The 24,796-nt window shown below is 42.8% G+C and overlaps 2 protein-coding genes across 10 annotated transcripts in view; one reads left to right on the top strand and one right to left on the bottom strand.

The window, feature by feature from the left end:
• Positions 1–557: 557 nt before the first annotated feature.
• On the top strand, positions 558–9,112 carry tex11 (testis expressed 11). Its single transcript, XM_047340703.1, has 26 exons — positions 558–637; positions 721–801; positions 895–1,014; positions 1,244–1,324; positions 1,434–1,519; positions 1,601–1,658; positions 1,750–1,845; positions 1,961–2,042; positions 2,755–2,833; positions 2,981–3,132; positions 3,240–3,325; positions 3,732–3,869; positions 4,042–4,144; positions 4,242–4,366; positions 4,830–4,915; positions 5,587–5,640; positions 5,742–5,782; positions 5,890–5,967; positions 6,176–6,246; positions 6,748–6,861; positions 7,078–7,150; positions 7,347–7,496; positions 7,583–7,691; positions 7,806–7,926; positions 8,497–8,664; positions 8,780–9,112. Exons 2-26 carry the CDS (start codon positions 721–723, stop codon positions 8,846–8,848), a joined length of 2,421 nt encoding a protein of 806 aa, XP_047196659.1. The 5' UTR covers positions 558–637; the 3' UTR covers positions 8,849–9,112.
• An 87-nt stretch (positions 9,113–9,199) lies between these two features.
• Positions 9,200–24,796, bottom strand: part of dlg3 (discs, large homolog 3 (Drosophila)) — a 77,000-nt gene continuing 61,403 nt past the window's right edge. For 4 of the 9 annotated variants that reach the window (XM_035160579.2, XM_035160582.2, XM_035160581.2 and 1 more), the window contains 11 exons: positions 19,491–19,605; positions 16,966–17,142; positions 16,794–16,869; positions 16,103–16,202; positions 14,504–14,545; positions 13,857–13,907; positions 13,655–13,756; positions 13,390–13,562; positions 13,101–13,213; positions 12,925–13,016; positions 9,200–12,410 (listed from right to left, as the gene is read on the bottom strand). In XM_035160579.2, the coding sequence (XP_035016470.1) occupies positions 12,304–12,410; positions 12,925–13,016; positions 13,101–13,213; positions 13,390–13,562; positions 13,655–13,756; positions 13,857–13,907; positions 14,504–14,545; positions 16,103–16,202; positions 16,794–16,869; positions 16,966–17,142; positions 19,491–19,605 (1,148 nt within the window). In that variant the 3' untranslated portion in view covers positions 9,200–12,303. Of the gene's footprint in view, positions 12,411–12,924; positions 13,017–13,100; positions 13,214–13,389; positions 13,563–13,654; positions 13,757–13,856; positions 13,908–14,503; positions 14,546–15,379; positions 15,426–16,102; positions 16,203–16,793; positions 16,870–16,965; positions 17,143–19,490; positions 19,606–24,796 lie in introns of all 9 variants that reach the window. The other 5 variants (XM_035160580.2, XM_047340702.1, XM_047340701.1 and 2 more) reach the window with 2 other exon arrangements.

Here is a 24,796-nt window from a genome sequence, read left to right on the forward strand (position 1 = left end):
GGCCTAGAGGATTCTACCAAAATACCAGATCCACAGGTAGATACAAGTGTGTAGCCCACAGTCCTGGTCAACAAGCTATTACTCTTGTAGAGCAGGATCTACTGCACAGTATGTAATGCTAACAGTATAGTTCTACTTCTGAGATATTTTTACTCTCTTGAAAAGGGACATAGTGTCATTCATAATTCTAGTTCTACCATCATTTACATGACCACGTTTTGCATCAGTCAAGCGTTTTTATATATTATACCATTATATGACCTATTGGCGGCCAATAAATTGAATAAGAATTGTTAATCTTTCTTATGACACAGTTTGAGGAGTGTGCCATCCACCTGTGGAACTGGGCCGTCACTAAGAATGTGGGAACCACTATAAGTAAAAATCTGAAGGCCAAAGGTACACCCCTTTCTGTAGTAATTTATTTTAATGATGAACAGAACATTTGGAAAATACTCAGACATATTATATGAAATGTTGACACACTGTCAAGATTATAAGCAGGGGTTGTCACGACTATCTCACAGCACACTCAAATGTTCTCACCATCTTCACAGTGCGCCATGTTGCATGCAGTCTGCTGTACTGCTGTGAGCCTGAGAATCCAACAGAGGGCATCATCCGCAAGCAGATTCTGGTAAGCTGCACTGTGGACGCCCTCTATGAGTGCTCAGGTTTTCAGCAGGACAGGCTCAGTTTGTCAGTATCCAAACTTTACAGATGGCCAGCAAGACAGGGAGAACGTGGCTGGACTGCAAAAATCCCCAGATGGCAGATCACTTCTTAAGACTTGCCGTCAAGGTGAAGAAGAAAAAACAAACACTTAAACTGAGAGAGCTTAGATCTGTGTCAGTGTGACGTCTTTACAAGTTACTCAACACACAATATCCTTAGAGCCTGGAGACCCTCTATAGCCAGCTGACATCCAGAAGTGATGGAGCAGCTGACATCACTTCATCCAAGGGCGATGTGGAAAAGGATCTGCTTGGAATCCTCTCATGCCAGGCAGAGTCGGTGAGCTGTGCCGCATGTGATGTTCAACACCTTCAATGTGAATATTTGTTCGTGTGATATTTGGCATCTGAGAAAGTGCTATTCTGACAGACTTGCAGTATGAAGTGTGAGACAGCTAAAATGTGAACTGAGAAACAATGAGAGGGCAGAATCTTATTCTCTGCTAATAGGGAATGGTGTATTGTTTGCTGACAACTAATGAGAAGTTCACATCTCTTCTCCTTCACAGGCCATAAGTCAAGGGAATAACCATGAGGCTGTGGTCTATATGCAACGCTGCAAAGACATGTTGCTGAGGCTGCCAAAAGATGTATTATCACTGTAACAATGCTACTATACTGTATATATTGTTTTCTAATTCCTTTTATACATATTATTATTGAAAGTGTGTTAATTATGAATGTATTTTCTCAATCTAGACTACCTACCTCTCCCTCATGTGCTACAACTTTGGAATAGACACGTACAATCTGAGAAAGTTTGAGGACAGTGTGTTTTGGTTGAGGTAAATATGATAATTTGTGATAATTAAACTCAGGAAAAAAAGAAAAAAGGTTTTGGATTAATTTCCTGTTTTTCTTTTCAGCCAAAGCTATGATATTGGGAAAATGAATGTGAAATATGCCCCTGGATCTAAAGTTCAGGTAAGATGATGTGGTAAACAGTTTATTTCAGGCCATGGCTGCAATTCAAAATAAAAACATTTTAAGTGTCTTCAATTTTTCCTCTCAATAGGCCAAAGTGTTACGGCTCCTTGCCACTGTTTATTTTGAGTGGGACTGTCAGAGCTTTCAGGAGAAGGCTCTCGATGCTGTCAGCTTAGCCAACAAGGTGGGATATGAGAAATTAGTTTCACACTTTAAATTACACATGCGTGATGAAGCGTACAGCTACAATAGAAGAGGCTCAGCTGCTGTGTATCTAATTGCTCTGTGAAATTTGACAGGAACACGTGAGCGCCTCTGGGCTGTACTTAAAGATCAGAATACTCCTGAGATGTAGGGCTTCAGACAATCATATCAGAGGAGGTTAGTTGTAACCACACCTCATTGGATTATTTACACAGAACTATACTGCTTATTTATACACCTATAAGTTCAATCGCTCCAGAATTGCTGCTCTCTGTGGTGATGGAACTACTCCCTCTGCTTTTACAAGTCAGATCAGGTGCTGCAGCTGCTCCAACAGAATATGAAGAACGTTTCCTCTTTTATTCACAGTGAACGCATGTGTTTGTTCAATGTAACTTTGGTGAGCGGGTACTATCTCCCCCAAGTGTGTGTGTTACTGAATGATAGTCGCAGCTTCAATTGCCCAAATCAGGCCCAGCAAGTTCAAATGTATGTTGAAGAGTAATGCTGAATTATAGATCAGTTAAAAAGACTTGAAAGTCATGAAACACCAGCATTTTTCTCCAGTATTCAGCGAGAAAACGTTTAAAATATGAAGAATTCTAAACTCAGTTTGTTGTATTTGTTACAACAGCAGGGCTTCTCATTCAGGGAGCTGGGGATCATGAGGAATTTCCACCGTTTAGTTGTGTGTCTGACGAGCGAGTGGGGCTACGCAGTCAGAGTCATGAGATCAATAGACCTCGAGTTTCTTTGAGCCCAACAGAATTAATCACCACGTGTGCCTGCAGAGGGCACTGTTGCTCACTAAAAGTTACACAGTATTGCTTAAAGCAAAGTTAAAAGTGCACATTTCAAAGCAGATCATATAAAGTAAATATGTTTTCAGGACTGAATGAGATGCTGGAATCTGAGGTTTCTCTTGAGGTGTGTCTGAGCACAGTGAAACTGCTCATGTCTGAAGACAGGTAAAAACCTGCATCTCTGCCTGGGCACTCACTTAGCTTTTTGTAGAAATGCGTGACAATCACTACACATGCACATTTCATTTTCATTGTAGGAATGTTCAGACACATATTAACCAATTCGGAATGATATCTGCTTTGTTCTTTTAGAGAAGTGCTGGCATTTGAGTATTTGAAACAAGTGTGTCAGCGCTTTGAGTCGTCCCCTGACCTGGGAACTGCTCTCGTCTTGAACATTAAGTTACTGTTGCAGAGAGGCAAGGAACTGTTGGGTAAACAGAAGATAGAGGATATCATCACTGGTAATTTTATTTATAGGATAAGTCTGAAAATGACATGATGAATTTTATAGTAATGCACTGTAGTTGTGGATCTGCTTTAGTGTTAACCATTCTTTACACCCATACAGGCCACTATACAGGAAAACAGCTGACTCCAGAGGCCCTCACAACTCTGCATGTCATCCTGTGGGATAAAGCATCGGAACACTTTGAGGTATAATGCCAAACACAGCCTTGTTTATAATTATTAAGATACATTATAGTGTCTACACATATGTGTAGTTATCACCATTGTGGTTCAGTGATTAGCAATGTTGCCTCATAGCAATAACCCTGGTGGGCTGCAGTGTGCCCACCTATCTCTGTGGATGTTGCATGCTTTTTTCTGTGTGTGGGTTTGCTGTGGGTGATATGGTTTCCTAAAAACATAGAGACATGCATGTCAGGAAAATACTCCTACGCTGATTTTGAACAAGGTACTGACCTCAGAACTAATGTTAGTCCCTGATTCCTGCACTGAAGCTGCCTACTGTGAATATCATATGATGTGTTTAATACAGAGATTTAATTTCTACACATTGACATATAAAGTATAACTCAATGCTTATGTTTATGCTCAGGCCAGGAACTATTCTGAGGCTCTGCAGTGGTATAACTACTCCCTGAGTTTCTTTAAGGCCGGTCAAATGGAGCCCAACGTATCCAAACTACAGAGGAACAGAGCTTCTTGCTACCTGCAGCTAAAGCAACTGGAAAAGGTGAGGACACACGAACCACAACAAAGTCAGGGACATAAGTGATGTTCAGTGGCTGTGTCAGGTGACGTGTTCCACAATTCAACAAGTAGCGATTTGTCTGTGTCACCAGCCGCGATGTCAAGTGCTCCTAGCACGAGATGTGTTCGTGTTTATGAAACGTTGTCTTCCTCAGGCCAAAGACGCAATCAAAGAGGCAGAGAGGTGTGATCCTGACAGCATTTTCACTCAGCTCAGTGTTTACAAGATCGCAGTGCTGGAGAACAATGTGAAGAAAGGTCTCTGCAAAACATTACCTCTGTGATGCATGTAAAGTAAAAGCATACATGGTCCCAATGTTGCAGTCCAGTTGTTGAGGCTTTTTATGTGCACCAGCTGCAGAGGCACTGAATGCAATGGGACGACTGTCCAGGTGTCCTGTGGCTGACGAGGACAGACTGCTGGTTTCTGAAAATGCTGCGTCCAACTTCCTCAGTCTGGCTGCTCAGATTGCTTTGGAGGTAACACTCATTACTCCGTTCTGTACACAAGTTTCAAAATGTGTGGCATTGTGAAAAACGTTGTTGGACCAATATTTCCAGTCTTAATATATTGTCATGATGTTATTGGACCTCAGAAATCTGTATTTAGTCCTAGTGGCCACTGGTAGTTGCAGCTTGGACAGATGCTCACCACAATTCTCTGTGTTTGTGGGTGGGAAGCCAAGGAGGGATCATGTCCTTGTTATTGCACTCACTCTGGTCGTACATGTAAAATAAACACCTAACTGTTTGAAGTTAAGCACCATCAGCAAACATGTTGGGCTGCAACCACAGTTGGTATCATTTGTGAGGGTAAGGAGTAGAAATAGATTTTTCTATAAATAGAAAATGTGTGGGATGTGTGGTAATTCTATTTTTAGTATATTGTATACTGTATGATTGTGATGAATATGACATCTGTGCCTTTGTTCCCATGAGACAGAATGAACAGCAGGAAACTGCCATGAAGGCACTGGAGAGTTTGTGTGAAATCTCCAACGATGAAGCTCGGGTTCTGACTGCGCTCAGGTCTGTGAGAACTGAAATATTATCTTAACAATGCAAATGAAGAGTTTAGTAACAAAACAAACTACAATGTCCCACAGTAGAGAACGCTCCTCCACTAAGGCCCATAGATCTAACTCTAATTATGCCGGATTATCAAGATCCATTCTCTGAGAAATTGGTGCAAATATCAACATTGCATCTGTATCTTGTAATATTAAAGAGAGTGAAAGCCAGAAGTGAAGGATGTTAAGGGCATGGACCCACATTGACTCAAATCAGTGTGTTTTATGTTGTTTTAGTCATAGGGAATGTATTTGGTTCACCTTTCATTGTTATTTTGACTTGACTCAACATAACATTTGGATACTTTCTAAGGTAGAAGTGACCTGAAGTTTAGTTTTTTAGAACCGAGATATCGACTCATGAATTTCAGATTTCAAAAATAATATTTCAATGCATTCAGTGTTCCTGTGTTCAGAGTGAATAAAACACGGTGGTGGAGTTTCACACATGAAGTGACAACATTTAGTAGAGAGCTTATGTGCTGAGAGATGAGTGTGTTAGATTTCCATACACCCCTGTGATCCACTGACCTATATTCCCTTGCTTCTCTGGAAGTGTGTCTCTGTGTAAAAGAGTTAGTAGGTTAAAAAAGGAGGTCAACACCAGTTTCTCCATTCATCTTTTTATAGGTGTCTGGTTCGACTTGTGCTCTCCACAATAGAAAAATCAAGTGATGGGATGAGGTGAGTGGAGGGGTAATGTAGCTAATAGTGTACGGTTATAGCATTACTGACGCATCTTTTAGTAAAATAAAAACTAAACTATCTCCCTTCAGTCCCAGTAGCAATGTGGGTCTGGATGCTCTGCTGCCGTATTTAAAAATGGGTGAGTATACACAAAATGGGTTAATTGCATTCTTTTTAACAAATGTCTTGATTACAGGATCTGCTGTGCATCACAACCCACAAATGTTTTGTTTGTCATCACTGCAGCTCTGCAGAAAGTTTCACACCAGACTCATGTGACTGTTGAGCAACGCACAGATGAAGCTAACTGGTTCAGGAGGATTGGTGAGGAAGATTTTCCTGGTCCCTGTCACTTAAATCTGACATGGTAGGCTATCCCTTAAAATCTTGGAGCACCTTCATTGTGTGTGTGTGTGTGTGTGTGTGTGTGTGTGTGTGTGTGTGTGTGTGTGTGTGTGTGTGTGTGTGTGTGTGTGTGTGTGTGTGTGTGTGTGTGTGTGTGTGTGTGTGTGTGTGTGTGTCCCTGTCGCAGCTTGGAACTTGGCTCTGCAGTGCACGGGCAGCCCTGACAGAATGAGGGATTTCTTTGTGCTCTCTTACCAGGCAAGTACCCTCGCTGGCTTTGTCAGGTGAATTAATCAATATCTACAGTACGTGAGTTTAGATCAATATCACCTGAACAGAGATTTAATGTTGCATAAGAAAGTTAAACATGTCAGTTTAAGATAAAGAATCAGGGTGACTCACAATGACCCCATCCTGACGGTTCCCTCTGTCCTCTGACTTTCTGACCCTAACTTCACAAGAGTACCTGTAATTGCTCATGGATTGTTATGTCTCCATGTGAGGTGGCCTAGGTGGATGTAATTGATTTAAATACATGTATTCGTGCTTATTAATAATTCTATACAATTAGAAGCTTCTGCTGATGGTTTGTGAACAGATCTGTCAGAGAAATTGGGATGTAATCTTTTATTTTAAGGGAAATCAACAAAATTGCCATTAAATTAGGAAAAATTATAGAAAGACAGTTTTTAAAATGATGCTTTTCTATCATGGTCTGGTTCCTTTGTCAAACGTGTGTGCATTGACATGAACCTGCAGCTGTCCCAGTTGTGCCCTCCTGATCGAACACTGCTCCTGGGCCAGAAGACGTGTCTGCTAATGGCTGCTGCTGCCTCTCTGGAGCTCTGCAGGAAGTCTCCTCACTCTGACCAGGTGTGCCACCCACTCCCTCTGCTCCCATCTCCCACATTATAGCACCCTCCCCATCCACATGGATGGAAATGTACCAAGCCTAGTGGAGAGGAGAGGTGACTAACCACATTACTGGTGCTGGCGTAGGTGTTTCATTATAATCCTTTGGAGAGGAACTGAACACTAGATGGCAGTGTCGAATCCCTAATGCTTTATCTGTGTGTCTCTGGTTGACAGAGTGAGGAGCTCACTCAGGCTCTGGAGCACATTCAGATCTGTTGGGAGATCTGGAAAACCCTGAAAGCATCAGGTACATCATTGAGTAGCTGCATTATCCAAAATTACCATGTTTCTGTTTATTTATTTGTGCATATATACTACTTTTATTCTTAATAAAAAGGAAATGATTACAGATCATTCAGGTTGTGAGGAAGCACATTTTGTTCCTTCATTTTTCATAAATGAAAATGGAGCTTTTGAAATATCTTTTCAACATGAACTTGCAGGAAGCTTCTCAGCAGACCCAACAGACACACTGCTGCTGCAGTTTGAATTTGAAGCTCGCGCTAAGCTGAATGACCCCAAGGTTGAGACAGTACTGGAGTCCGTCCTGGAGCTGGAAAATGTTGAAACCAAGCTTCTCGAGAACATTGCAGGTAAAACAAAACAACGCTTTCTGTCATGCCTAAAGAAATGGAACTATTCTTGAAGATTTATTATGCTGCCATTTTTTTATATGTAGCTTTAGCCATGGAGCCTCCAGCCCACTTCCCTCTGCTGTGTAAGAAGGCCTTGAGGGTTGCTCTCTCTCTGCACAAGAAACAACCACAGGCTGACCTGGCCCGCTGCAGGCATACCCAGCACTACTCTGCATGAAAACACCCAAGACACTTCGTTAACAATCCATACGGGATTAGAATGAAAGAATTTCTGATTGTGTAACTGTTTTTGTTTCCCCGTCTTAGCAAGTGCGTTCACAGCCTGATCAAGCTGTCCCTCCCGAGCGGTGTGTCAGAGGTGGAGGCCCATGTGCTCGAGGAAGTGTGGGACTATTACGAGGAGGCCCTGTCCATCATTGCAGCCACAGTAAGCCAGTGCCAATCACACACCACCATCCCTTGGCTCCCACCTCCTGTTCCCTCCAACAGAGCTGCTGCCTGGTGTATAATTAACCCCCTCTCTTCCACTCCATGCCTGCCTGCTGTTCTAGAAGTCTCTTTTTATCAATGGGCTTTCAGCCGCACTTCAATTAGCAGATGCTTCCATTCACCACCCCCTTCCTGCCAATTTGAATGTTAATGTGCTGTACAAATCATCACACTGCCGGTGAGCTGCAGCTCTGAAAGAAGCATCAAATTATTGAGCCATTACACTGCTTCTGAGGCAGCGCAGATTTCCCCTTTCATAGTTATTACGCGAATGGAATTCTTTGGATCAAAGTGAAAGCCCAAGATTAAAGTGTTGTGAAAAACATTAACATTATGCATTAGCAAAGGTTAACATACAGTAGGACATGATTGGATGAAATTTAATAATGTTACCCGCAGGCTTTCACCCACTGAAAACACAGATTTCCTTCCACACTTGGCTCAGGGAAGTCACCCAGGTGGCTTCTGTTAAAAGGCCTTTTGAGCATCTTCCTGCTTTCCTCTGTAGCCCAACGACTTCCCAGAGATGGAGACTCTGTGGCTGCTGACTCGGGCTTGGAACACAGGGATACTACTGTACAGCCTGGCTCAGTATCCCGAGGCAGAGAAGTGGTGCAGCCTCGCCATGAGCTTCGTCTCCCACCTGGGATCACTGCAGGAGAGCTACGAGATGCAGGTAGACGCCTGGTGGAGAGGACCGGTGTGGTCGAAACAGTGAAGCATATCAAGCTTGAATTCAGCACCACTGCAGCAAAGACCTTTTTAAGTTACAATTTCTTGTGTTTCCACAGATGTCTGGTCTCTACAGTGAAATCCTGGACAGGTTGGACAAAGCCAAGAAACTCCTCTTAGAGGAATGACCGAACTGGGACAGGTCAGCCTGGTTTTAACGCCCTGAACTGAGGGGGGACGTTTAATTTATTTAGTTCCTCTCGTTTGTTGCACCTATACATTATTAATGTTGTGGTAGAATGTTCATCACATATTCCACAGTTGCGAAAATTCTTACTCTAAACCTGTGTAGTTTGAGGCCATTCCAGTTGCCTAGTGTTCGAGACACATTTCTGGTTTGATCACCTTGTTCCTTTTCTATTCAGTCAATAAAGTTCAGAATTTATGAAAAATCTTTTAAGTAAGAGTTCAAATATCATCTGTTCTGTTCAGAAGATTAGTCTGTTCAAGCGGAATAACAAGCACATCGGAAATCATAACTGAGTCACATATTTTATTTTCAAACAAATAAACTCTTGTCAAGTCCCAAAATAAAACCCAAACAAAAGTTGCAGGACTGTTCCCTCATGACTAGGACAGGGAAGACCATGAGGCCGAGTGTCCTGATAGGCTGTACCACCTGCAGTGACAGGAAGGAAACTACTGTACAATCAAAGGGTTCATGTTTGCAAGCACTTACTGCACAGATGTGCTAGAACATAAACATCACCCAAAAGTACAAACAAGAACCCTGACCCACCCGCCCAAAAAATAAAAAGCATATATGTCATCATTTCTCTCACCAGAACAAAGACCCTCATCAATTATACACACACAGAGGCATTCAGGTTCCATCTTGTTATATAGCACAACCTCAGTGGAAAGAGTAAAATGAAATCAAGTTCTTTGGGCTTTGACATGGCTGACTGAGGTATGAATACCACACACATTGTTAACAGTCAGCTGTATTTCAACTAAACACCAGAGAGGACCAATTCTAAACTTCTAATGATGGATTGATCAATGCTCCTGGTTTCTGTGGTATTGTGTAGGTTTCTGCCTGCGTCGCTTTTTCTTTATTTTACAATATAATTTTTTTATCTATACACCCAGACATGTTCCACAAGAAATCACATGTAGACAGGCCCTATCTGAGGGAATCAAGTTCCCAACTGACTAGTTAAGTGTTCCAATAGGCATTTGAAGAGAAATACCAACAATACAGCACATTTGTATGGAAATTAAATCTCGAGAGTAGTTCAAACTTTACTTACCTGACATTTGTGGTCTATAAAACATGTTTGTCCCAGTTTTGATTCACACATGCATGAAGCACAGGTGAGGGAGATCTGCTGGGGGCTTATTTACATTGTACAGCTACCACACCCTTTGAAACAGTCTGCAAGCAGTTTATAAATGGCTCTGTTCCCTTCGGTTATTCCCTGAACTCTGGTTTTGACACAGGTAATGACAGCTGGTTTAGCAGTGGTGCCTGGCAGGTGGGCACACCTGTTCAGAAAATGCCTGCAGGTACAGGTGCTCTGTGGGTGGGAGAGAGCAGGGGACCCCAGAGGTCTGAGTAACCACTTCTTGATGGGTCTGGCTCTCTTAAGAGAAAAAAAAAACGAAAAGGAAAAAGAAACTCCGCGTGCACTCTTCAAAAAGCTGCGGAGGAAAGTGAGAACGTTCACAAGATCAGGGGGCCACGGTATTCCTTCTTCGTTTGTGCCCTCTCACATGCACACATTAACATACAGTGCCAAACTCTGCAGGGCGGGGTGAGTGGAGCAGGTCATTTTGATCCTAGTGACGTGATACAGCCAACTCGAAGAGTTACCACGCCGACGGCCTTGAACGAGCTCTCCGACGCGCTGAAGAGATGCGTAACACAACCCAATGACACAGTTCAGTCGAAAACGCCTTTAATTAAGTGACAGTACCTCGAGTACTATGAACTTTCTGTGTCATCGCCCCAAACGTGGCCTTCAGTCGCAGGGGACATGGTATTTGTACGTGGCGATTCCTGAGCCGCTGTAGCTCACCCCGACGCACTAAGAGCTCAACACAGTGGTTCAGCACCTGCCAACAACAGATTCATGAAGAATTCGTATGTTTATAGATACACAAAGCATGTAGATTTAATCCAACCCAACTTTAGTGTTGTTGATGACAGGGGGACATGGGGACAATCCAAAACAGGTTATATTGACTCTTTAATTGTTAGGACATCCAATACAATTATTGTCTTGTTCTACCCGTTTTAAGGCCACCGTCACGGCGGCAGATAGGACAGTACCATGTGACCATTCAATCAGAAGAGAATCATCTTGGAAGGCAGAGAGTGTAATAGGGTGGTCTGCTGCTCAACGTGAGCTAGGAGGCTCTGGCTGTCCAAACTGTAATCAAATGGCCAAATTTCGTATTTAATTACACAGCAAAAAGGTGGAAATACAGGGGAGGAAAAGGCGCCCACAGAGGTGAGACTTTGTTTTATCTATTGCACTCAAGTCAGGCCTCCTGGCAGTTGGAGGACACAAAATAAGTCAGGAAAGACGAGAGTAGTCTCCTCTCTTCCTTGTCAATTATGTGCAGCCTCCCTCACAGACAACAGGTAGTCACAAAACAGAATTTGTATTTGATGTAAGGCAGTTTGGTGTTTTGCAGAGAGCCCAGTTACACTTCTCTACCCCCATCCTTTACACAGAGCAGCTAAAAACCACAAGCAAAAAATCCCACAAAGAAAGAGAGAAAAAAAAAAAAAATCTAACAGCCCTCCAAATTGACAATTCTAGTGAAGTGTAAAATGTGTACGTTTCTTTAATATGTAGTAAAATCTCAGTAAGATTTTGTCATTTATCTTGTGATTTCAGAATATAAATGTAGAGATCCACAACACATTTCTTCCTCTTGATCTGCCTCCCGAGATGTCTTTATCAGCTGCAGCACAGACAAATGGCAGACGACCAAACAGCAAGCTGCTTTGTGATAAATAGATCACCAGTTTGTAGGCTCTTCCACTGTAATTTCCTCAGTCATTATAAACGAGAGATGCCTCCTTGAACAGTACCATCAGCAGGGCTAAATTTGATCCAGTTTAGAAAAACAAAAACAAAAAAAAAATAAACTTAATTGGTCTTCAACTTCTCATCTTTCGCGTCTTTTCAAATGTGATTTTGATGAACATTTACAAAGTGTTCCAACTTGGTATGATTTGTCTCTTTTCCCCTGCAACTTCTTCGAATCCCAACTCCTCGCTCCAGATTTCTGTAAAACATTCTGATCTTCAGTCAGTCCCAGTCCACAAAAGGATTTATTCCTTTTCCCTTTTGTTTTTCGCTAGACAAATTCCTTTGGAATGGCATTTCCAGTCTTGAATGGATTTGTTGAGAAACTCATGCAGGGGTGTGCACAGTCACAGTAATGGTGATAAGACTTCTTTTTCATTTAGAGAGTAACATAATGATGACACTAAAACTTGATATGAAACATATCTGCAAAAAGGAGGTGAGGACAGGGAAGGGGGGCCTATTTGGGCTCGGGTGGGGTCTCTGGGAGGCAAGAGGGGGAGGCTCTGCACCGACGCAGAGGAGGGACGGCAGGGAGCTCAGAGCTTCTCTGAGGAGGGGATCCAGATGTAGGGACCGGACTGCTCCTCGATGATGAGCTTGATTTTGTTGTAGATCTCCTCTAGTGAGTCACCCTGTACAATAGCTGGACACACAGACACAAAGGGAAATGTAGCATCAGACAGAAAATTGATCCGCGACAATATTGATAATCAATATGAAATTATTAATGGAGAAGAAAAACTAATATTTGCTAGTCTGTGTCTTCATTATTTTTATGTTTTGTATCACTGACGGTATGAAAGACATTTAAATGCATTAGCTTGTGGTGGGGATTTTTCACCTTTAAATGTCAGTAAATAATTACTACATGGGATCAAACTAGTTATAAAGATGACGCCTCTTTTCCAACTAATTGAAGTAATATTATAACTGCCCCAATACAGAAATTAAGAAATTGGAAAGACAGTCAATTAAACTGGTCCAGAGAAAAGTCATCTGCAGCTTTTTCATCATTGATTTGTTGTTTTGAGTCATTTTTCAAGCAAAACATTGTTTATCGAAATAAATTATCAACCACTAACTAACAGATTCATCAAAAATGTATTGTTTTTGGCTACAAACCCCAAATCAGAAACTCAAAGTGCTGTGAAACTAACCTGTGAAAAACTCTCCAAAGTCCTGCTCCAGCTTGACTGCCTTGTCAAAGACTTTATTGGCCTGCTCATATGTCTGCCGCTTATTCATTTCCCTGAAAAACACAAGTGTTTGGGTTAATTATTACAGACGCATTTACAATAACGGGTATCTGGATCACAGAGTGTATCAAACTTACATTAGGGCTTCAATGGATTTTGGTTTGATAAAGATGGCGATCGGATAAAGTTGTGCTTGCTGCAGTCGTTTTATGGCGTTCCCGGACACATCCAAAATGCAGTGCTTCCCCTGCTGGAAGGTTGAGAATGTTTGTTAGAAACAAATTAAACATTTGGGAAATTTTGTGACAGAACATCCATTTTCTTTTAAATTTAGCAGGCACCATGACAAGCCTCTGGCTACACCACAAATACACCAAACCCAATCTGGTAACTCAACACAACACAACAGACAAACACTGCGCCTACCCGCTCAGCCACAGTTCTGACGGACAAGATGCTCGTCCCATAGAGGTTCTCGTTGAACTGGCCGGCCTCGATGAATTTATTATCCTGAATGTCTTTCTCCATTTGCTCTCGCGAGGCCACAAAGTGGTAGTCCTGGCCGTCCATTTCATTCTCTCGCCTTGGACGAGTCGTATCTGCGGAGGGGAAAGGAATCACGTTTATTTTTGGCAACAGCCGGCTGGAGTTTCAGCGCACTCTGCAGAGCTGCTGTGTGTCGTCTACTTACGGGGTACACAGGAGCCAAACTTGTGGGGAAACTCGGAGATGAGGTCATCATTTACTCTGTCCTTCATTGGGCCCAAAATGATCACAGGCCTTGTGTAGTGGACTGCATTAGAGACGGAGAGGGCGAGTGAAAATCATTGTGAAACTAACAATACATAGTCCTTCTGCTTTTTAAATAAAATGTGTAGAAGGGAGTTACTCACTTTCCTGTCGGATGACTGGCTCATAGGAGAGAATTGTGTCCTCTTGTCCCTCTGTAATACACAGTTAAGAAAATTATTTTTAAACGATCATGGATGATAACTGCTGGCTGGAGGCAAATCCTCCATTTTCATTTAGATCTCAGCGCAGCACTTGATGCAGTGGAAATGTGGGCAGGAATCACCAGTGTGGCCCCGAGACTGGTTCACGTCCGGATCAATCCATGGCCCAATTTTATTCTCTATATACATGCTCCCCCTCTGTGATCAAATCTATATGGTCCACTTTCACTGCTACACCCGATGATACACAGCTCTGCACTCCCAGCAGTCCTGACGACTTTCAAAACCTCTGGTAGGGCGCTGCTGGCCACTCCAAGGTGTGGGCTCAAAACCAAGTGTGAAGGCCCCTAAACAATCTACCAGAGGATATCAGGCTTGTAGAGTCAGTTGACATTATTATAAAAGGGCATTTATCACATGACGTTTATTGCCGTTTTACCTGTACTTCATTTATTTTAACCTCAATAACATTCTTCTTTATCAGAAGGATTTGATAACATCTTAGGAATAACTGCTAATTTTTGCATCTACAACGTAGATGTAAAACAAACCCTAAAGACTAAGAGAGAGAAATGACGGCGACTCACTAGAACTGCTTTCACTGTCACTTGTGTTGGATGTCAGGCATTCTGCAAAAGCACAAGAGAGAAAGTTGCACATTATCTAAATAAAAAACAAACAACAGTTAAATACAAATATATCATCTTCTTACAGGGTGAAAGTTATTTTCACCAGCCTCAACAGCCAACAGGGAAAAAAAAGCAGTTTGTTTCTGAACATCCAGGCCATTAAAGAAAAGGGGAATAAAGAAAGCAGAAGTCCTGTCTGGTACAGTAGCCATGCTCTCGCAATATTGGGGAAGTGGTTTAAGGTGCAAGCAATAGGAAATTAAGTGTTTCCTGTGACCGTATCCCAAATGACCCACAACTCCCTTACCAGTGTTTCCTATTGCTAAATCTGTGCCTGTGGCAACAGATCTCGTATCAGGGGAAAGACAAAGAAAATACACAGGCGTTACACTGTCCACTGGTGGGAGGGAGGCGGGAGCTGGATGACTCTGGGGAAGTGGAGGGAAAAGTGTTTCCAACCGGGCAAAGCAACACTCTGCTCTGGTGAAAAATACATCCCAGCTCCTTGTGACCTTATCTGACAAAACTGTGCTGAACAATTATTATAAAGACCCCACGGGACGTTGAGAGGAAGTGTAACGTTCACTCACCCTCCCGTGGGAATGCATATTTTATATGTCCTGTGAATCTGAGTAGACGTGTGTGCACGCACCTAGGTGTGTGTGTGTGTGTGTGTGTGTGTGTGTGTGTGTGTGTGTGTGTGTGTGTGTGTGTGTGTGTCAGTCATTGTAAATGTGTGTGGTTTAGCATTCCCAGCTGGGTCTGCAGTGACAAAGCATTTTTTTCTCGGAGCTTGGGGGACAGCTGCTTGACACAGTACAACCACACACTTACTCAAACTCTTTGATCCATAAAAGTCATCGCTTAACCCTGGGAAGTCCTAGGTGTCCCGACAGGTGAGAGCAGAAACCAAGAGAAGAGAGCAGACAGGAAGAAGAAGAGGTTAGTGAGAGTTGGGGCAGAGAGAAAGAGGAGTGCTGTGTGGTGCTCGCCAGGCCCACTGACACATGGTGCTATGCTGTACTCATTAAGCCTGAGCCCCACTTTGTTCATAGTAAGCCACGGCCTTTCAATTACACAAGCCCAATCCCATTAAAATGGGATTTTGACCTGTTAAATGTTAAAGCTTTAGTCCAGTTAATGAGATTCTTCTTGTTGTGGGTCAGTGACTGACTGGAGGATTGATCACGACTAATACAAGGAGTAGCATCACGGTGTTAGAAGGCCTGTATGTTAATACGGCCAAGAACCTGTGTGCATGCGCGCACACACACACATGCACAGCTGGCAGCACACACAGCGAAACACTCCTCTGGAGCCCATAGACAGATGCACAGACACACCAGAGAGAAGCCCACATCCCCCGCTTGATGCCGGCTCTGCATGTGGAGCGTCTCTCTGGGACAGTGAGAAAGGGATGAGAGTGGTGCCATCTCACACACACCATCCCTGGAGGTGAGCGGAAAGATGGAAGTTGAGAGACAGAACTGAAGCATGAAGGGGGAAAGGACGGAAAACAACACCACCACCCCCCTCAATCACACAGCTGGTACTCACGTTCAGACTCCAACTCCTGCACAATATTCTCCTTGCTCTTGTAAAACGGGAACTTGCGCGAGAGGTTGAAGCTTTTTTTGCGCTTTACTTTGACTGGCTGCTTGTGTGGGTGAGAAGGGGGGAAGGGGGGGGCAATGAGAGGGTGAAAACAAAAACAGAATGGGTTTCAATGAAGGTACTCGACACCCATGCAAAACAAAAAAAACAAATGAAATGCCGACAAACAATACACATCAAATAATGAAAATGAGAAGCAGGTAATGTGTGAAAATGGATGGCATATCACTGTGAAGCTAACAGGCCTCCGTTTACCAGCTTAAAGATTTACCTTTTTATATCAAATTAAATCTCCTTGCATAATACAGATAGATAATTAGAGCTGATTTACACTTCTGCAAATTAAATCTGACAGATCAGCGTCTGATAAACGTGCTGACATTTTGTAAGTGCACACTTCTTAATATCATTGAGTGCACAAGCTGTGGAGGTTACAGAGACCTCTCATCTCCACGGAGCTCCTGTGTAATCTATACAGTAATATGAGTGCTTTTTGTGCTCGCTTCAGTGAGCAGGTGCTGGTCCCTTTCCCACACTCAGGGGGAAGTAGGCCATCTCCCTGGGAGCCCAGCAGCAGTTCTGAAGACAGCCTCTCTGGCACCAGGGCAGGGAGCAGCTGGCCCTCTACACTTACCCTGTTAGACTCAATCATGCCTGTCCTGGCGTGGAACTTGACTGTTTTTAACCTGGCCCGCTCTTTCTTCTCCACTCTGGGGGTGACAAAAAGGAAACAGGAAACAGATTTATGCTGGGCATGAATGAGTGTAGTCATATTAGTTTTGTCTGCAAATGGAGAGCGACTGTACCTTTTCTTGCTTGGAATGACCCCAATCTGCTCACTCTCTCCATGTGGCGTGACCAGTCTCGCCTGCCACCACTCGTCATCAGAAGCATTTATGACATGGAGGATATCCCCATAAGAGAAGCTCAGGCCTTGGCTGGGCAGGCAGCTGTCCCTCGTCCGGTCGTAGTCAAACAAAGCTCTACACAAACAAAAGCTTTGGTTACACTCTGTGGCCACACTACATTTTGTTACATTATTACTCATTAAATTACCACATTCCTCCTTGTTAGCATTTCCTATTAGAGTCAGACATATACATTGGTTTTATCAATATGAGCCTGAAACAGAAAAATCCATGTCGGTGTTTATGTTTGCTGATATGAAAAGGTATTTTACAGAATAGACAACGCAGACAGATTTATCTTAACATTTTACATAATTTTTATTTAAGTTCTACTTATGATGTTGTATTAGTGTTTTCTTTTTATTTCTACTAGTGATCTGTTTGTCATTAGGGTTTGATAACAACATCGTAGGAATCATTCAGCCAAAATAATTATATTGGACTGACCTCTAAAGATTCAGATTGGTCGGGCTCTATTTATATCATTTCAGGCTGCATGTGGGATGTGATTGCGTTTTACAAAATGTGTAAGAGGACATTGGAGAAAAAAAAGTAACTTGTGACCCATCCAGACAAGCCAGATATTGTTTTTTATTGGCTAGATAATGCCATTCTTATTAAAATTACTAGTGTATATTTAACCATAAAAAGATATGGTGGAGAATCGTGTCGTGTGGAGCACCAGCATATCAAAGTCATGCCATTTATATCCTGTTTCCACTTGACATTTCTACCTGCTAATGCCACATACTTTCCACTACAAACAGTCAGTGTTTATTGTTTGTCTGCGTGCGTCACTCTTGTTAGACAGGAAAACCCACAGCCACTGCTGCAGATATTCATACCTGCTTTACTGGCCTAAGTTTTCTTTGACCTACAAGCCTATATCTTCAGGCCATATACACGGTTTAGTGGACAGAATGCCAACCGAAACTGCACGTGGCATTAAGTAAGCAAAACTGCTGGAACTGTCATGATGCAGCCAGGTGGAGGATAACTTATTAGTTTCTTCACAAGGACAAGAGAGCACTTTCAACACAGGCCGACGAGTTATAATCAAATTGGTAGCAATATCTGTGTTATTGCACCTTGACATGCTTGGGTGTTTCAGAGAGTGTGAGCACATGTGACAGGTTTTTTTTGTGCACCTTAGAGGTTTAACGCCTCCACATTCCTGAGGCTGGGCTGGGAGGACATGGCGGCTCCTGCATCAGCCAGCTAACTAGACAGCTTTCCCAACATAACTACGGGCTTAGTCGCCCACACAGGAGCAAGTCGGGCTTTATATGCCTCATAGGGCCCAGTCTATAAGAGAGGCATGAGTCAGACTGGTTAACTCTCCTCTGACTACAGTATGTTCCTAATGAGATAACACATTTATTCTTTTGAGTTATCAGAGTAAGGTCCACTGTTATTGAAGCTAAATCCATCTTGTACTGTCGCTATTAGTCTTAGGTTAAATTAAGCGCATTATTGTTTGTGTAGAAACATGGGGAGGTACTTGTGGACTATGGAGTTACATCACACGGCCCTTTTACCTTGACCCCCCTGAGTCCTTTGTTACTTGCTGCATTTATGCGAGCAGAAGGATGCCACCTGTTTTAATTCCTAAATGAGCCCCCATCCAGTTTGGCATCAGGCCCAAAGTGTCATAACACAGGTCACTTCGACAAGCTCCCCTGTCAATCTACATTACAGACAGTAAGAGTCAATGTCAAACGTGGCATCAAAACAACAACAGGGAACGACTGTCCATCAGCTTTTTGATGTATGAGCTCCAATATCCTGAATTAAACATGATCCTACAAATAGAATCAGCTCCTATTGTATAATCTTCGCAGGGAGAACTTTCATCTGCTTTCAGGCTTTATTTACCCTGACTGGCAGATAGAGGTTTGAGTGTTTCTTTTAACTATAGATCTTACAACTTGATGTAGTGGTTGTGTCTAGAGATCTTCCGATACCAGCAAATGGAGATGCATCCGATACTGCTGAAAGTCAGTCGGGCATCAACGAGTACACAAATCTATGCATCGATCCGATACCACGTCTTTAGAGTATCATGGCTAAAATGTCAGCCATTTGGTAATATTTCACAGTGGAAAGTCCCACAAGTGAAATGTTGACGTGTACCATATGCAAGACTTTATTTTTGAGGGGGGCCACTAGTCTTGTTGTGCATTTAACCTGAGCCAGGCCATAGAACAGCGATAGCAATCATCCCCTTCCATAGATGGTTAGTAGGATGCAGCTGTTAAAATATAATAAATGTAAAAAATAATACATTTTACACACAGGTGTGGGATCAGTGCTTGGTATTGGTCGATATGTTAAGTCCAGGTATCGGAACAGGTATTGGGAAAGGAAAAATGATATCTGAACATCTCTAATTGTGTCTGATTGTGTGAGTGCTCCAGCTTTACCTGACATAGAGAGAGCGTTTCTCACTGGTGCGCAGGGAGCCTGATCCTGAGCTCATGCTGCTGTTCATCATCTGCTCCCTCAGGTCGTGGATCTTGGACTCAAAGCGACTATATTCTGCAAAGAAGGTAACAAACCAAACAATCTTAATCAACGGCACCGCCAAAAATAGGTCCTTGAGAATACAGAATACACAGAATACACAATCACTTCAGGCTTTCGGGTTGATACACCAGAAGGTGTATCAGGTGGTAAAACATCAAATAAACCCAAAACAGAATCGCTTTTCCTGTATTTCACTGGAAAACTGTTGGCAATCTGTGCCTTAGATTGTGCTGCAGTAAGCGAACAGAGGAAAGGTTCAGTGAATCTCAGGGCTGATTAATGACCCCAGGAACAGATGGTTTATCACAGATCTGCCTTACACATCAAGTAATGTCTCGTGTCAGGTAATTAATTATACAGATTAATTAAGTTCAGTGTGGGCTCTTCGGTGTGGTGAAAAAAAAGAAAAAGGGAAGAGCTCCAACAATTCCAAATACATGACCATTTGTCATAAGTGTGTAAATCCAGTTTGCCACCCAGCAGCACAGGGATGATGTATGAATATACCTGGACCTCCTCATTAAGAATGCTCTCATTAGCCTGCTGTGCCCTGTGTGCTTTGTGCCCAGGCTGAGGGAACAAGCTAGGCCACCGCACCACACAGCACAAGGCTAGATAAACAGAAGGGCAGATGCAGCTAGAAAAACAAGTAGGCTAGGTCGCTCATGTGACCACACAAAAGCGGCGCAAAAAAAGGCAGCACTGTGAGGGACTAATTTTGTCATATATCTAAACGTTTTGACAATTTAACACTATAAAGTGCTGATGTAAGAAAGATAAGTGAATGGAGAATTAATAAGTGTTGAAATCTCAGAGCTGCAGCACTTTTAGTTGTATACAACAAACTAGCATTGCATCATTAACAGCATACAATAATGTACAGTATTGCCTAAATAACAAAACATTTCTATGCTCCGTTCAAAAGAAAGTGAACCAGAGATTATCACGCACATTTTTCCACTTATCTCCCTCCCTGCCGTGCCTGTAGGGGCTGACTCCTACCTCACAGTGTAATCATCCATTGCTGGTTACACTTCCTGTAACGTGAACAAGCGATCAAAGTCCAGATTCTGTCAAACAGGTCTACAAGTAGCCTCGGAAAACAAACACCCATGACTACAAAGAGGTCTCGTCCAAGTTAGTCCAAGCTCCAGGAAAATACCAGGCAGGTGCAAAAACAAGCTTCAAGTTGCTGAACTCTTAACCCCCGCTCCGCTGCCGGCCGAAACCTAAAGGGGATTCAGAGCAAACACAGATCCTGCCGCAGGCCCGGTGACGGCTCTGCACCCTGTGCTCGGCTCAAAGGGTTAACAACACAGAGTGACGCTGCAAGGTGAGGTAACCAGACACCGCCTGACTCCCTGCTACCAAGAGCAACGCACTGGAAGTCCTAGACCGGTGACAGCGGTTGCGGAAACAGCCATTCAGACTAGACCACTTGGCTCTCAGTCACAGGAGAGACAAGAGAATGGAGCGAAAGAAGAGGCCGCTTCAGAGGGGAGGGGCCGAGGGACAAGACAATGAGAAGCTAAACAGAGAGTAATCCTAATGCCTTGCTTCACAATACCACCAACCTGAAGGACTGGCTGAGAGCAGTGCCGGTGAGATAGTGGTGTAGGTAACACAGGTGGAGCTAAATACTTTGCTTGTTCACATTCCTAACATCCAAACGAGTCATCTGCATACTGTAGAGATTCAAGAGGAGCAGCTTTAAGACTGTCGTGAACGGAGTGGGAATCTAAAGCCAAAACCCAAATTGCTGCCGCACCTTGTTGATAATGATGGCATCAGAATACAAGAAAGTCTGCAATACAATAATCTATGTGTACAAGCAGTGGCCGATCTTCCCCACCCAAAAATAATAATATATATATATATATATATATATCACAATTTTAATTCACAGCCATTATCCACAATCCGTCACTATAGTTAAAGCAGTCTATGGTTTTTTTGTCTACTTCCCCTGTTTAAAACACAATGGGCTCTATTTTACACCCAAGCACAACACAAGTATCTTTGCTAGTTTAAGACTGACACAGTTGGCGTTTGCAACAAGTTATTTATATAACACATGCACTTGCATCCATCTGAACACCCATGGGTGTGTTGGTCTTACAGGTAAAGTCAGGTGCATTGTTGGCACAGTTCTATCTTAAGAAACTCACTTTTACCAAGAAAAACCTGGTCTTAAGTCAGTGGAGCTGTAATTCACTGTTAATCTAAGAGTGCACCATCAAGATAGTAATTTGCACCTACACAGGTGTTGAATCATTTTTCAAATGTCATGCTTCAAAGAGAACCCATAATAGAGTCTTGTTTATATAACTCCTCCAATCAGCGTAGACATTGGTAGGTAAATCATTCTATTGGTTTGAGAATGGAGCGGGGATCCGTGTCATACACCAAGTGTAAATGTCATAATCTCTATGATTTACTTGAACAGTAGATCATGGACGTCCAAGATCAATCACAATATAAATTTGCCAGATTGCCCACACCTTATGTGTATTACATCACAAATGCTGTAACCGAATAGGAACCCAATCACAAACACTGACCAATCTGCAGTACATGTGCTTTGTTTCCTGTAAATCTAGTCAAATAGGGCACAGTTAAGGAAGTTTAAACCTGTTTCACCAGAGCATCAGTATTGATAGAAATAAATCTTTCATAAGTGTTCCTGGATTGTGAGGCCAATACAAATTATCATAAATCTAAGTCACAGCCATAGCAACGCCATTTAGTCCTGACCCCACCCACAAGTAGCAAATTTTCCTTAACTGATTCCTGCTGAGTTCATGATCAGTAACCAATCAATGACAACAGGCCTTGAAAGTAGGACACCCTTGAGGCCTAAGGGGTTGAGACGCTGACGAAGAACCAAAATATCTCTGATCTACATGTGGCTTTTTATTTCCCATCTCTCTTTTCCTTCATTTCCTGTCACCTCTCCACTGTCAGCGATCTAACAAAGACATAAAAAGCCTTACAATTAATTTGGAAATTCTTGAGAATCTGAGCTACAAATATAATGTTTTCACTTCAAGGAATCTTTATTCCATTTTTGCAGTGGGTATTAGAGTCAGAAATTAACACCTGTACATGTTTTAAGTCCCGAAAATTAAAACAACATAAATAAATAATTAATGCCATCACTCAAAAAGGCTGCTCCTGCTCCCACTCAGCGTTCTTTAACAAATGGCCAAACAAAACTGAAAGGGTAAAACATAATTCTGCAGATCTTGCCATTTATATTGGATACGATATATCTTGCAGGAGACTCAAATCTTTACCCTTTACTTTGTATCAAGGACATAAAGCTGTAGCCTACAGCAGCAAATGCTTCTATAAAGTCAGAACAGGCTGGGCTACCTCGATCATCTGATGAAAAGTGTTGCAGGTTATATTAAAGGCTTTAACCATATCTACCTGGTTGAGAACAAGACCTTCTTGATCAGCCCAGCTCTTTACAGTGATTAAATCCACATCAATTATTCTTAAATATGCCTAATTGAGAAACACACCAGTGGGAGACCACAATTATCAACGTCCATTAAAGCAACATTACAATTCTATTTTACTTTAAAATAGCAGCTTCAAACTAAATGTGATGGTACACAGACTTGTAATAGGATGAATGGAGCCCTTTTCATTCCCACTCTCAACCCTGACCACCTGTTCTTGCACTACGCGGCTTATGTGAGCGAGTATGATCTCTGGTAAAGTGCAAAGATGAACAAGTTAGTGGCTTAAACCTCAGTGATCAACAAATTCAAGAGTAATGCCAAACTGTAGATCAGTTAAAAAGACGAAGAAGTCGATGAAACCAGTGTTAATCTCCAATAGAAAGATCGCAAATTCCAAATAAAGTTTATTATATCAACAGCTCTTCTGGTTTGAGAAGCCTTGAATCGTGAGGAATATCCACTGTCCAGCTGTCTTTCAGTTTGGCCAATGGGACTATGCAGTTGCAAAACTTTTGTTTTCAGTACACGCACACTTAATCACTACCACAATGAGCCCAACAAAAATATTTCCACTGGTGGTAAGTCTTGCTTTAATACACAAGAGTGAGCCTATATTTTTAGGAGTGACCCACAGGAAGCACAGACAGCTAATAGAAACTGGGACTATTCTGTATCTCACTCCCACTGCGTGTCCTCATTAGTCATACAGCTTTTTTATTTTGGGGGACGGTGGCTTCTCTTTTGATCCAGTTATGCAACACAGCAGGCATGTACTTGTAATGTGAGAGTGTGTTATGTTGTCAGGAATAGTCGAGCCCATGAAAACATAGACCCCAATAATACACTGCAGGAGGAAAATGAAGACCCTGGGTTAACTACATCCACAAACCTCTTTAGTGCACACTGATGTGAGTTTGATGAGGGTGCATGTTTAACATTTCCTCCACGGCCCTCCTCCCATTTCCTACATGCAAGGGCTTTAGTGTCATTACACCGCTTGATAGGGGGGCAGGCCAGCATGTGGACCCCCCCCCCCAACTTCCATTCCTTCTAACTGAATGAGAGACTTGGCGTAAAAGACTTGGTGATGCTCCAGCAGGCATCCTGCTGCAGCCTGTGTGCTCTGCTGCGGCTTTTTGTAGTCTTTAGTGCTGGCCTTCCAACAGAGGTCCCCAGACACCCAGGCCCCAGCCCCTGAGTCGACCCTCTAGGCAGTTTGCCCAGCATAAACTAGCATTCACCCTCCACTTCCTCCACCTGACCTGTCCTTGTACAGCTCACTGGTGGCATCTCATGCAGATCTACTGATGGCACATCTCAGGTCACCAGTGGGGATGCAGGAATTCAATCATCTGCCAGTGCTTAACTTGGGTGTTTTAGAGCGGTTACGCATTGTACACAAACAGATAAGTGTCCCTTGCTGGGTAACAAAGAGGGAGCAGAGCTGAAAGCATGATTTGGTATGGAAAACAAAGGTTCCCTTCAACTAAATTCATCATTATTCAACATGCTGCCTGAGTGGCCGGGCATGCCAGACAACATGAACTCACATAGACAAGAATGAAGCATTGTAAACAGCATCTTGTGGCAGGGGGAACACTGCACTGCAATATTGTCAGTCTTGATCCAAGCCTGTGTGCTGCTTTAGCTTAGCTGCGTGCCAGCTGACCCTCGCCGACCCGGTCCGCCTTCAATTTCAATGACCTTGAATCGTTATTGGACATTTAAGTCTC

This window comes from Hippoglossus stenolepis, chromosome 7 (assembly GCF_022539355.2).
Source record: "Hippoglossus stenolepis isolate QCI-W04-F060 chromosome 7, HSTE1.2, whole genome shotgun sequence".
Lineage (NCBI taxonomy): Eukaryota > Metazoa > Chordata > Actinopteri > Pleuronectiformes > Pleuronectidae > Hippoglossus > Hippoglossus stenolepis.

Bases quoted from the DNA above. Each gene is read 5' to 3' on its own strand.
- tex11 (XM_047340703.1), top strand. From the start codon at position 721: ATGGCCAGCAAGACAGGGAGAACGTGGCTGGACTGCAAAAATCCCCAG. The intron at 802-894 runs GTGAAGAAGAAA...CAATATCCTTAG, and splicing joins TCTTAAGACTTGCCGTCAAG to AGCCTGGAGACCCTCTATAG. The intron at 5,968-6,175 runs GTGAGGAAGATT...TCCCTGTCGCAG, and splicing joins TAACTGGTTCAGGAGGATTG to CTTGGAACTTGGCTCTGCAG.